The following is a 12,673-nucleotide window of genomic DNA, read 5'->3' as shown; positions in this document are numbered from 1 at the left end:
AAAAAAAAAAAGAATGTCACAATTTGGTGAAACATGGGCTTGAGTGCCAGCTTCAGCACTAACTAGTGCTTGGAGTCAAAACCACCAATTTTAGAGGGCTGGAGAGATGGGTCAGCGGTTGGAAGCACTGGCTGCTAGGTTCAATTCCCAGCAGCCACGTAGCACACAGACATATATGCACTCAAATCAACAATATACACAAAATAAAATAAACTTTTTAAAAAACCACTAATTATGTCACTTCCATTTTATCTTCAGGGACTATAGCTACACCTCCAAGAATCCCAGCTCTCCCAAATGTACCACTCACTCTTAAAGTGACCTTGATGCATCCTGAGTCCACTCAGGGTGCTGATCTCCCCACACACAGACCCTTCCTCACCCTAGGGACCCTATGACTATAGGAAACAACACAAGGCTCAACTCCACAGAGCACACTACCCAGATACACCCACAGTCCTGGGGAGACGACCTCAGCTTCCAGTTGACACAGTGCAAGGCCTGGTCCTGGCTTTGGGCCAGTGATCTTCGCATCTGGAGTGGGAGCACTGTGCACAGTGAGATTGGGACTCCTGCAGAGCAGGGTGCTGCCCTGCAGACCCTGGGTGGGACCACCTGAGGTTTTCCCTCACACTTCCCATACCCAGCTGGTCTCAGCGATCTCCCAGCCCTAAGAAGGCGCACTAGAGCCACGAAAGAGCCAAGGCAATCCTAAAATCTTAATCCTTTAATTAGTTTCCCTCTTTCCTTCTCTTTGCTTCCACGAGGAGAAGAGAGGGACCTCTGTCGCCTGCACATGGCTCATGGCCCCTGGGGTGCCAGGCAGGGTCCTGGGCTCCGGGTCACATGCAGCCCCGGCAGGAGGCCCATGTACTGCTGAGGTCCCTGCGGCTTGGCTAGGTGCGTTGGCTGGGCAGCTCCTGGGAGATGAAGCGGCGTAGGCGCTCCAGGTATTGACTGTACAGCTCAATATCATTGTGCCCAGCGCCCTCCACCCACAGTGGCTCCACGGCCTTTGGGCAGCGCTCATACAGTGCCAGCCCGTGTGAGAAGTCGATCACCTCGTCCTCTGTGCCGTGGATAATGAGCACCGGTGACGTGATCTTCGACACCTTCTCGATGCTGAGGGAAAAGATGGTCAGGCTGGAGCTCCACCCTTTCTCATGGCCCGCCCTTTCCCAGCCCCCACCCCGCCCCCATGCTCACTTAGGGAAAGCATCGAAACAGTAGGTCTTCTTGGTGTCGGGGAAGGCCACCCGCATGCCCGAGGTGAGAGGCGAGTGCAGGACCACTGCAGCACACTCGTAGCGTGACGCCAGATCCACTGTGGGCACAGTGCCAATGCTCTGGCCATACAGGATGATACTGTCTGGGCTGATGCCATACCTGATGGACAGCAGGAGCAGGGTCAGCAGGCCTGGGGATGGCAACTCCCAGAGCCCTGCCAAGCAGTAGCTCCCTGGCCTTTTCCTCAGTCCCTCCTACAGGGGTGAGGGTCAGGGTGACAGTGCCTAACTGAGGCAAGCTTCAGACCTAAGATTCTAGACCAGAAGTTCCTGTTTCCTTCTGACCCGGGAGCAAGCGGGCTGTCTCTTCCCAGTGCTGCCTCCCCATCAGTGTGGGTCTCTGGGAATTTAGGAAACTGTGTCCCCGGATGTTCGGCCCAGTTTAAGGTCCCCAGAGTCCTTCCTGCCCAATTAGAAGTTTGCACAACACAGCCAATGTGGCAGTGCAGCCAACTCATTCCTACCTCCCCTCCTGTGGTTCACACCCCAGCAGATCCGTGTGGCCACTTACCCAGGCTAAGCCGCCCGCGTACTGCCCTACTACTGCACTACTACTGCCCCTGCCCTACTTCCCACAGGTCTGTCTCAGACAAGCCTCCACAGACAGGAGGTGGACCACCTAGGGGCAACCCATACTGAGCCTGTGTACTGACCAGATCTGCCTGCTCAACACAATCCATAGCTCAAGTCTAAGCTCCTCCCACCATGGGGGTATGTGCCCCTTCAGAAGAGTAGACCCCAGTCTAAGCTCCTCCCACCATGGGGGGGTGTGCCCCTTCAGAAGAGTAGACCCCACCTCAGGAGTTCTCTGCAGTCAGTGCTGTAGTAGGACAATGGACAGAGCTCAGAACACACAGACAGTGGCTCTGCAGACAGTGTGAGCAAGAGGAAGTCAGCTCAGGCAGGGTACAGGCACAGGAGGAGTGGCACTCAAGTCCCCAATGCCAGCACCAATAGTGCCAGGGGACACAGCTCAGTGATACCTGGCACATCTCCAGGGCAACCAGGGCCCCCAACTCCCCAGGGCTATCAAGAGTTCCAGTAGCACAAGGGGCCCTAATCAAGAGTAGGGGCCTCCAGAAGTATGGGTGGATGACTTGCCCCCATGCATGGGCCCTGCTCTATGAAGGAGCCCTCGTGAGGTAGGGTGAGGTGGTGTGACCAGGAAGGCAAACTGACAGAGGGGTTCAGACCTACTGCCTGCCATCACTTGGGCACCCTCTAGTACAGCTTCCCAGCCCTCCTGCCACCTGCCCCAGAGCAAGTTCAGCTGATGGTAGAGAGTCCCTAGCACTTGGGCTACCAACTGCCTGCTCCCAAGTCCCTCAACAGCTATCTCCTAGACCCAGGGTCCTCTGTTCACTGTCAGACTAGGTAGAACTTCCCTTTTCCTGTGGACGGCAAGGACCAAGGTCCCATCTGCCACTGCCACTCCCCCACACTGCTGCCCCAAGAGCCAGATCCCTCACCTGGTACGCAAGGCCTGCCAGGCTGCATCAATGTCAGCATAAAGATTCTTCTCCGAGGGCCGGCCAGAGCTGACTCCATAGCCAGAGTAGTCATAAGAGAAGATGTTGCAGCCGATGCGTGTGCCCAGGCCAACATAGAAGCTGCACATCTGGCCCAGGTCCACTGCATTGCCATGCGAGAAGAGAACTGTGTACCTGGGTATGCAAGTGAGAGGGCATGACACAGCTGACGACCCACACTGAGCCACCAGCACCCGCTGTCTCATCTACTCGGAGCTCAGTACAGCTGGCCTCCCATAGCACAGCAGGGACTAGCTGGGGATGGGACCTGAAGGCTGCTTGGTCATTAGCCTTAGGCCTGGCTGTAGTCAGCCAGCAGGCCTTAGAGCCCATCTAAAGAGGGATCCACTGTCAGCTAAATCTTCAGTAGACACAAGTCCAGGCCAGGAGGCCAAGAGCCATCTCATGTCCCCATGGTACAGACTGTGCATAAGAAGAGCCTGCTCCTTCAGTGGATGCTCTATTGCTAGGGGGAGGACTGAGCCCCACCAGTGGCCACCAGCAAACTCCTAAGATCCATCCTGTTCCCAGTTGGCCTCTCGCCAACCCAGACAGACCTGTAACAAAACAAAGGCCTGTGCCAGGTCAAGGCCATGCACCTCGCTGGCCCTGCCCAGGTGGCTTCTTGAAACACCTGCCTGACTCCTAAGTAAAGGCTTGCCCTTTGAACCCAGGGCTCGACCTGGGAAAGCTGTTGCCTCTCCACCTCACCCTCTGGTGAAGACCTGAAAGCAAGAACATGAAAGCAAGGTCTCCTGTGCTTTACAAGAGGGGTCAGGTGGGCTGAAACGAAGGACAGTACAGTAACCACGCACCCCTGCCATGAGCCCTGGGAGGGGGCAGCTCACCTGGCACCCGGTACACAGCGCACATACATGCAGGCGATGCGGTTGGCTCGCGCACTCTTGGTCACGAAGACCTCAATGGTGTCCAGCTCGCGCTGGCCGTACTGGAAGTCAGCGCGCTCCGTCAGGTGGATCTTCCAGCGCCCGGGGGTGGCCGCTGAGGTCCGCAGGGGACCCGAGGGGGCAGCGCCGGCCCCGCCGGGCCCCGGCTCGGGTTCAGGTACCAGAGAGTAGGTGGGCTCGGGAGGCAGGAAGGCGAGCTTGGCGGCGATGCGGCCCGGGCAGGGTGGGCAGCAGAACAGGCAGCAGAGCTCGCTCACCGACAGGCCGTTCATGGCGGGCGCCGGGCCAGGGGAGGGGCGGGGGTGCTCCGAGATGCAGGCAGCAGCAGCTCGCGGGCTGCACACCTCAGTCCCGTTAGGAGGCCGCAGCCCGGCCCCATCGTGGTCCAAGGCGAGCCCCTGGGAGCCTCACAGCCACAGGTCTCCATGCCATACAGTGGGACACCCTGCGGGGGACACCAACATGTGGGTTCCCTCCAGGAAGCTAGGGTAGAACCAGGTGCCAGCCTGTGCCAGGTAGGCGTGTCCCCACATCCACCGTCTATCTTGGTCCTCTTGGTCTGCCCACAGCCCTAGCTCTCCTGGGCCTCTGTTACAGAATTCATCCTATGTATGGCTCTCAGCTTCTGCCATTTCAGCACCCCCAAGCCTATGCCCTGTCCCACCAGTTTCTCCCTCAGTCCTTGAGGGAGTTATCCTCTAGAACAGGTAACAAAGGCAGCTCCAGGTTTTGAGCCAAAGGGATCCAAAGCCTCATAAGCTCCCACGCAGGAGGATATGGAGGGGTGAGCCACAGGGCCTTGGAACACAGAGACAGAGCTCAAGGGAGGAAACAGACACAAAGACCGGGAACAAGGGCAGGATGCATGCCAGACACAGGGCCCCACTGGCTGGGACAATGGTTTGTCCCTGTGCTTGGGGCCAGGGCGGGGCTGGGGGGGTCTCCTCAGGGTCAGGGCAGCTGTGTCCTCCAGCAGCTGCAACCTCGGGGTTCAATCACCCAACCTTCCAGGCCTGCCTCAGAGAGGAAGCAAACTGCAGGGAAGTGAAGTGGGGGACAGGGCCTGACTCCAATAGAAACAAATGCTCCATTTCTGCAAGACATCCTAAAATGTATTCAAGTGACACCACTGCCACTGTATGCAGAGCTGCCAATGGACAGATACAGAGACATTTCCAGGAAAGCCCACCACTGTCTCTCAGCCTGGCGGGAAGGCAGGAGACTTCATAGTGCAATTTTAACAGGATATCAACCTACACCTGGGTTTTAGGTCACAGCATATAAATCCACAGGGACAGAGGGACGTGGATACCAGGCAAAGGGAGACACCTGACATTCAGGCAGCTGTAGCCCCACACATACCTTTCTGATCTCTGTGAGGGTGACATGTGAGGCCAGGAACTGGGGAGAGTGACATCCCAGTCCCTAACAATTCAGGGACACACTGGGAAAACAGCTATGACAGCCAGAGCAAGGACAAAGATACTGCCAACAAGTCCCCAGCTCCCAGGTGGCAATTCTCAAAGATGCAGGTGAACCTGTCTCTAAGAGACACCAGGCCACACCTGGAACCCACAGCACTCCTAGTATGGAGTTGGGAGCACTTCTAGCACAGAGCAGGTGGGGACCAAGACGACACCAGGTCACATCTATAACTGGGAGCACTTCTAGCAAGGAGCAGGTGGGGACCAGAGACTCTGTCCAAGACCCTGAAGAGCCCAGAACAGCCATATCAGGGAGTGACCCTGCCCCAAATATTCACAAGGTCAATGTTTAGAGACATTTGCTTTATAATCAAGGCCTCCTCATGGAACACCCCTTAGTAACAGAGGGCTTGGTAAGATCTGTGGTCCAGTGAGAAAGAACACCTGACCATGCTGGAGGACAAAGTGAATCGAGGCCAGGAAAGGGGTGCTGTCCCTCACACTCCCCTCTGGGCCACTCCCACGGATCTTTAGGCCTGCTGGTTCCATCCACGAGCACCACATGAACCTTTCCCCTACTACACTCTCACCTCCTTGCCTAGGTCCGTCTCAGCCACCATCAGAGTTTTAACCCTCACTACTTTGACACCTTCTGCAGCACACACCCACTGAGTGACCTCCCTTTTAGAAGTGTCCTCCTTCCCTCTAGTCACAGGCCTCATGCCTAGCCACAGCTTATTAGGTGTGCAACTTCTGGGGTCTCAACCTACAGTATGTCTTTTAGACAAGTCAAGCAAGGGGAGGCCTCATTTTCCCTCCTGTGGCTGTCCCTACCTATGCCAGCACCCTGAGTCCTCCATATGGTGAGGAGCCCTCATACTCACGATTCTAGATACTTCTACAGTTAACTAGAAGAAGAAAGTCCCACGGGAGCAGGACCCTGAAGACCAATAACTACCCACTTCCACCGGACAACCATGTGCAGAGCAGCCAGGGGAAATGAAGTTGTAGAAGAAAGACATTAAAGACATAAGCTTCCAGGATCTGCCAGTGTTATATGGAGAGGACGGACAGCATGTGGGACCTCATGTCACAGATGGGGCCACTGGGTATTGTGAGCCAGGATTATTCACTCACTGCCACAAAGCCCAAGTATTGTGATCACAAACATAAAACCAGCCCCTGGTGTTACAAGCAACCAGGCTACTGTAAGGGCTCTAGGATGACCTACATATGACTGACTGCACTGGCATGCCTCACCCAGCCAGTCATAGTAGGGAGGCAACCCTCTAGGAGCGGAAGAGTTCAAAGAATGTAGACGGGTTGAGGGAGATGGCTCAGCAGGTAAAAGACACTTGCTACCAAGTTTGAAGATCCGAATTGGATCAGGGGACCCGCATGGTAGGAGGGGACTGACTCCAGAAAGCTGTCCTCTGCGTGGGCGCACACACGTGGAAAAAAAGGAAATAGCTAAGTGACAGAGGACCGCAGAGGTAAACCCGGGCGGTGAGAGAGGATTCGAAAAACTGCAAGGGCTCCCAGGGGAGCAGTGCCCGCTCAAGCTGCACCCTCAGGCTCGGCTTCATCATGGGGGTGATGAGGAACCATAAAGGAGTTCTGGGCGCATAAGGGAAGCCTGCAATGGGCCCCAGCTGGCAGGAAGAGCCAGGCGAGGAGCAAAGGTGGCCGGCGAATGTCAGCAGACAGATGTAAGCAGAGATGGTGTGGGACAGGGGCTGAGTCTGCGGCTGGGCCCGGGCGTTTCGTGGGGACACAGCCGTGTCCTGAGGTTAAGCGACTGCTCCAGGATCGCTGCACCGGGACATGGGGATGCCAGGGACAGGGTGGGTGCGCTGGTCCCGCAGCTATCCCCGGAGAGCGCAGGGAGGTCTCGGACGCAGGGCCCCGCTCGACTCGGCCCCACTCCGCAAACCGCCGCAGCCCGCGCGTGCCCGCCCGCACTCACCGCCGCCCGCGCCCGCTGGCCCGGGGGCCGCACTCCATGGCTCCCGGCCGCCCGCCCGTGCGTCCGTCCGTCTGTCCCCCGGGGACCCCGACCCAGCCTCCTGCTCCACCACCAGCGCAGCTCCGCCGCGGGCGGAAGTGAGCTTGACCTAACACCGCCCCGGAAGTGATGCGAGGCGAATGCGCAAGCGAGGAGGACTCCGGCTGTTTATGGGGGCGGGGCAGAGCGACCACGAAGCGAATTGGGTGGGTTGTTGTGAGGGAGGTACATGTGCTGGAGGTGGGGCCACGAGAAGGAGGAGCCGGATTACAGGGCGGGGGCTCGAGGTGGAAGGCGGGACTTGGTTGGGTGGGCGGGCTTTTATGGGGGCGGGGCCCCAATAGCAGTGAAGGTGAATGGTCTTGGCTGGCTACAAGGTGCCTGGTGAAGGGTGGTCTAGGGGCGGGGCCTGAAATGAAGGCGGAACCGAATGGTCTGGAGGCGGGGCCTGGGTAGGGTGTGGTTTTGACAGAAGTCCAGCAGCGTTCAGAGGATGGGGTTTGCATTCCCAGTTAGTTGGTTAAATTGTTCTTGCCTTCCCCCTCCTCCCCATCCGCCAGTCCCCTCTCTGAATTCCTGGAAGAGATAATAAAATGAGTTTCTCTCAGGGTCTCTAGACAGGAGCTGGAGAGGTGTTCACCATTTAAGAACACTACACTTACAAAGAACTACTGTTGGGTTTCCAAGACCCCACAAGGTGGTTATCAACCATCTGTAACTCCATTTCCAGGAGATTCAACTCCCACTTCAGGCTTCTTCAGACACTGACAGACACATATAGGTAAAACACCTTTACAGCCCAACTTTAGTTGTCTATGCATATACATTACTTCGCCGTGGAGCTCCTGTTGAGGTCAGAAAACAGTTTGTGGAAATCGATTCTGTTCTACCGAGTGAGTCCTAAGGTTTTGTGGCAAGAACCTTTTAGCCACTGAGCCATCTCACTGGCCCTCTTTTTGAGTTGTGTGAAGGGGGCAGAGGGTATTCTTTACCTTTTTATTTTATATGTATGTGTGCTTTGCACTCATGTGTGTGCACCACAAGTGTACCCAAGGAGGAGGTGTCAAATTCCCAGGAATTAGAGTTATGGGCAGTTGGGTTGCTGGTGAGCTGCTACATGGGTTCTGGGAACCGAAACCAGGTCCTTCACAAAAGCAGTAAATATTCTTTGTTTCTTGTTTTGTTTTTTGTAGTTTTTCTCTATGTAGCCTTGTTGTCCTGGAAATCACTCTAGTCCAGGGCCTCAAATTCAGAGATTTGTCTGCCTCTACCCAAATTCTGGGATTAAAGGCCTGCGCCTTGAATTGTGCACAGCTGCTGTAAATGCTCTCAACCACTGAGCCATCCCTCCAGCATCCCCATCTAGTTTTTTGAGACAGGACTTCATGCTAGAGATCAGGCCAGTCTGGAACTCATTGTGTAGTTCAGGCTAGGCCCTCACATGCAACAATCCTCCTAACTCAGCTACCAGAGTGCTAGACTGACAGACATGAACTACCATGGGAGGTTGAGTCAAGTTCTTTTTCGGGCAGGAAGGGGACACCATCTCAGGTAGCCTAGAGTAGTATTGAACTCTAGAGTAGTCTGCCACTGGACTAATGAAGTGAGGGGTGGGTATCACCACATACAGACTACATCCTCATTCCTTTGTCCCTCACCCCATTCCCAACCTCTTTTGAGACAAGAGTCTCATATAGCCCAAATGAGCTTGCTCTGAACATACGGAGGGGAAGCTTTGTTGAACTCCTGATCCACCTGCCTCAGCCTCCCAATTGCTGGGACAGCAGGAGTCTCTTGCCCAGGGCTTTATGCTACACTAAGACTCTAGCAACTGAACCTCATCTCCAGTCAGTTTTGTTCAAGTATCCATTTATCTATCCATCCATCCATCCATCCATTATCTATTTCAGACAGAGCTTCACTATGTAACCTTAACTGGCCTCCAATTCCCAGAGGCCACCTGCCTCTGCCTCCCCAGCTCTGGGATTAAAGGGGTGTACTACCACTACCTGACTCTTGCTTGCTTCTACAGACAAAGTCTCTCTGTAGTCAAGGCTGGCCTCTTGAATGCTGGGATTCCCGGCACTCAGCTCCACACCACACCCAGCTTTATATGTAACACTCTATGAAAATGGCATGGGCCAGCAAGATGGCACCTGCCGCCTGGGCAGTGGTAGTACACGCCTTTAATCCCAGCACTTGGGAGGCAGAGGCAGGCAGATTTCTGAGTTTGAGGCCAGTCTGGTCTACAGAGTGAGTTCCAGGACAGCCAGGGCTATACAGAGAAACCCTGTCTCAAAAAACCAAACCAAACCAAAACAAAACAAAACAAAATACTTAAATTAAATTAAATTAAAAGGAAAACCTGGGTGGTGATAGCTGCTGTTTCCATGTCCTTCTGTGTTTCCATGTCCTTCCGTCTGTCTCCATGTCCCTCTGTCTGCCTCCATGTCCCTCTGTCTCCATGTCCCTCTATCTGCCTCCATGTCCCTCTGTCTGTCTCCATGTCCCTCTATCTGCCTCCATGTCCCTCTGTCTGCCTCCATGTCCCTCTGTCTGCCTCCATGTCCCTCTGTCTGCCTCCATGTCCCTGTCTGTCTCCATGTCCCTCTGTCTGTCTCTATGTCCCTCTGTCTGTCTCTATGTCCCTGTCTGTCTCCATGTCCCCCCACTGCTGTCTCTATCTCTCCATGTCCCTGCTGTCCCCATATCTGCTCTGCAGAGATAAACTGCTACTACAAAACCAGAATCTTCCTAGGCTCTGCACAGCTCTGGCTCCACTGCCTAAGACTTCCTGCCAAGTCTCCAGGCTTACCTAGGGCTGTTTGGAGCTGCTGTTGGATTGGCCCCAGATCCAAAGGTCATTAAAGCAGACACTTCCTTTTCCTGGTGACTTCTCTTTTCTTTTGAGACAGGGTCTCACTATGTAGACTAGGTTGGCCCTCGAACCCACAGAAATCCACCTGCCTCTGCCTACATAAAGCCAGGATTAAAGGTACACAATTAAGCTTGGATCCTGGGGATTTCTTTCAACCCTATAAATTCCACCCCCCCATCCCCGTTCCCCACCATCGCACCACTCTTGCTCAGGGCTGGGAGGAGCCATGGCTTGCTAAGCCAGAAAGCCAAGCTCTGCCTGGAAGAAATCCACAGGGAGTGAAGGAAATGGGAGGGGGCATTTGGGGGTGCAGTGATGACTAAGGATACCAGACCACAATTGGTGGAATAAAACTCAGCTCCCCTCTGTCTCCATGTCCCTCTGTCTCCATGAAGCATGTGTCCTGCTCTCTCTTCACAATGCTGCCCACCTACCCTAGGACATTTTGTAAAAGGAACTTCTACTATTGTAGCCAGACATAGTAGTACACACCCAAAATATCAGTGCTCTGTAGGAGGCAGAGGGATGCACACAGTCAAGGCCAGCCAGAACTGCACGGAGACATATCAGAAATCAAAACACAGAGGCTCTGAAATGGTGCGGCAGGCAAAGACATTTATTTTATATATTTAAGTACACCGTCACTCTCTTCAGACACACCAGAAGAGGGCATCGATCCCATTACAGATGGTTGTGAGCCACCATGTGTTTGCTAGGAATTGAACTCAGGACTTCTGGAACAGCAGTCAGTGCTCTTGGCTGCTGAGCCATCTCTCCAGCCCCAAACCCTACTTTTTATAATGGTTCTTAAATGCTTCAACCTCCCTCCTAGTCCACGACAACTAGAGGATACAGGGGAAGTGGACCTGTTTAGAAATAGCTCTTTGGGGTGATTCCAATCTTTGTTCTTCTCTGTCCGGTCCACTCCGTAGGCACCACACATGAACCAGCAGCAGTGGCACTACCCAGCAGAAACACCCAGGTCTCCACCAAAGCTGCACAAGTCAGCAGGAGCAACCAGGACCAGCAGGGACACCAGAAGTTCTCTGTCATGCCTCTTTCAAAGAAGTGAAGATTGGCAGAGAGGAAGACTCAAAGACTCAAGACCAAGAAGTGTTACAAAGCATGCCTGCAGTCCCTGTCCTTTGAGTCCTATTTATACTTCCTCCAAACATTATGTGTCCTTCCACATGTGCCTCAGCTAAACAGTACATGAGTCTGTCCTTGCAATCATGTCAGTCTGTATGACATCACTCTGCCAATCCACCCAAATCCTCAGAAACAGCAAGAAACTACCAGAACACCACCAGATGTTTTTTTGGTGTGGTTTTTTTTTTCAGATTTATTTATTTATTGTATGTAAGTACACTGTTGCTATCTTTAGACACCCCAGAAGAGGGTATCAGATCTCATTACAGATGGTTGTAAGCCACCATGTGGTTGCTGGGATTTGAAATCAGGACCTTTGGAAGATAGTCAGTGCTCTTAACCACTGAGACATCTCTCCAGCCCTGGTGTTTGTCTGTCTGTCTGTCTGTCTTTCTTTCTTTCTTTCTTTCTTTCTTCCTTTCTTTCTTTCTTTCTTTCTTCTTTCTTTTTTGGTTTATCGAGACAGGGTTTCTCTGTATAGCCCTGGCTGTCCTGGTACTCACTCTGTAGACCAGGCTAGCCTCGAACTCAGAAATCTACCTGCCTCTGCCTCCCAAATGCTGGGATTAAAGGTGTGCACCACCACCATCCAGCCCTGGTGTGTTTCTTATAAAAACTTTTTTTAAAGATTTATTTATTATATCTAAGTATACTGTAGTTGTCTTCAGACACACCAGAAGAGGGTGTCAGATCTCATTATGGATGGTTGTGAGCCACCATGTGGTTGCTGGGATTTGAACTTGAGACCTTCAGAAGAGCAGCTGATCCATCTCACCAGCCCCCTGGTGTGTTTCTTTAAATGGAGTCACAACAGACAAAGATTATTAAGGAATGGGAAGGTGTAGCTTTGTCCATCATCTGTTGGGTCCTTTCACATGTCTGCCTCAATGAAACTTTGATATAACTGACTTTCCAAAGAAGCCATGGCACAGGCCTCTAATCCCAGCACTTGGGAACTTGGAAGGCAGAGGCAGATGGGTTCCAGGGTAGCCTGAGCTACAGAGTGAGTTCCAGAACAGCCAGGGTTACACAGAGAAATCCTGTCTTGTAAACCCAAACCAAACCAAACCAAAGGGACAAGAAAAAAGAAAAAGACAAAAACAAAAAACAAAGCAAGACTGGAGAGATGCTCAGTAGTTAAAGGTACTGACTGCTCTTCAGATGGCCTGGGTTCCGTGCCCAGTACTCAGTGGGCACAAACACCTGAAACTGTGGCTCTGGGCATCCTCTGTGGGCCCTGCACACACATGGTACATACATATATGTGCAGACATACTCATACACATAATATAAAATCTTTTTGTTAAAAATGGATGGAAAGCCCTGGAATAATAACTAAAAGCTGCAAGGATGAGAGCTGGCTTGGGGAAGATCCAGCTTTGTGAACTAAAACCATCCTGATCATCCAACAGAGGGCCCAGCAGTTGTCAGGCTTCAGGGTCAGCCATCAAATTGTAGAGAGACTTGTTCTGAAGTTTAAGAAAGCGCACCCTA

General features: G+C 53.2%; 1 protein-coding gene and 1 long non-coding RNA gene across 3 annotated transcripts; one reads left to right on the top strand and one right to left on the bottom strand.

Moving 5' to 3' along the window:
* Positions 1–708: 708 nt before the first annotated feature.
* Positions 709–7,281, bottom strand: Abhd17a (abhydrolase domain containing 17A). Of its 2 annotated transcripts, none has more exons than XM_031349885.1 (5): positions 7,114–7,281; positions 3,664–4,168; positions 2,756–2,950; positions 1,207–1,386; positions 709–1,122 (listed from the first exon to the last, which is right to left on the bottom strand). In XM_031349885.1, exons 2-5 carry the CDS (start codon positions 3,993–3,995, stop codon positions 897–899), a joined length of 933 nt encoding a protein of 310 aa, XP_031205745.1. In that variant the 5' UTR covers positions 3,996–4,168; positions 7,114–7,281; the 3' UTR covers positions 709–896. The 2 variants fall into 2 exon arrangements, with proteins under 2 accessions (XP_031205745.1, XP_031205746.1); XM_031349886.1 differs by lacking the exon at positions 7,114–7,281 and adding an exon at positions 6,032–6,344.
* On the top strand, positions 6,359–11,336 carry LOC116076213. Its single transcript, XR_004112865.1, has 2 exons — positions 6,359–6,856; positions 10,963–11,336. It is a non-coding gene; the product is annotated as an uncharacterized LOC116076213 (long non-coding RNA).
* The last annotated feature ends 1,337 nt before the right edge of the window (positions 11,337–12,673 follow it).

The sequence above is a fragment of the Mastomys coucha genome, unplaced genomic scaffold (assembly GCF_008632895.1).
Source record: "Mastomys coucha isolate ucsf_1 unplaced genomic scaffold, UCSF_Mcou_1 pScaffold4, whole genome shotgun sequence".
In the NCBI taxonomy this organism is placed as follows: domain Eukaryota; kingdom Metazoa; phylum Chordata; class Mammalia; order Rodentia; family Muridae; genus Mastomys; species Mastomys coucha.
The sequence above is the reverse complement of the archived record's forward strand: the minus strand, read 5'-3'. Positions and strand labels throughout refer to the sequence as shown.

Excerpts from the sequence above, each read along its gene's own strand:
- Abhd17a (XM_031349885.1), bottom strand. The coding sequence starts at position 3,995 with ATGAACGGCCTGTCGGTGAGCGAGCTCTGCTGCCTGTTCTGCTGCCCA. Across the intron at positions 2,951-3,663 it reads CGCTGTGTACCGGGTGCCAG|GTACACAGTTCTCTTCTCGC; the intron begins GTGAGCTGCCCC and ends TTGCATACCCAG. Across the intron at positions 1,387-2,755 it reads TGGCAGGCCTTGCGTACCAG|GTATGGCATCAGCCCAGACA; the intron begins GTGAGGGATCTG and ends GCTGTCCATCAG.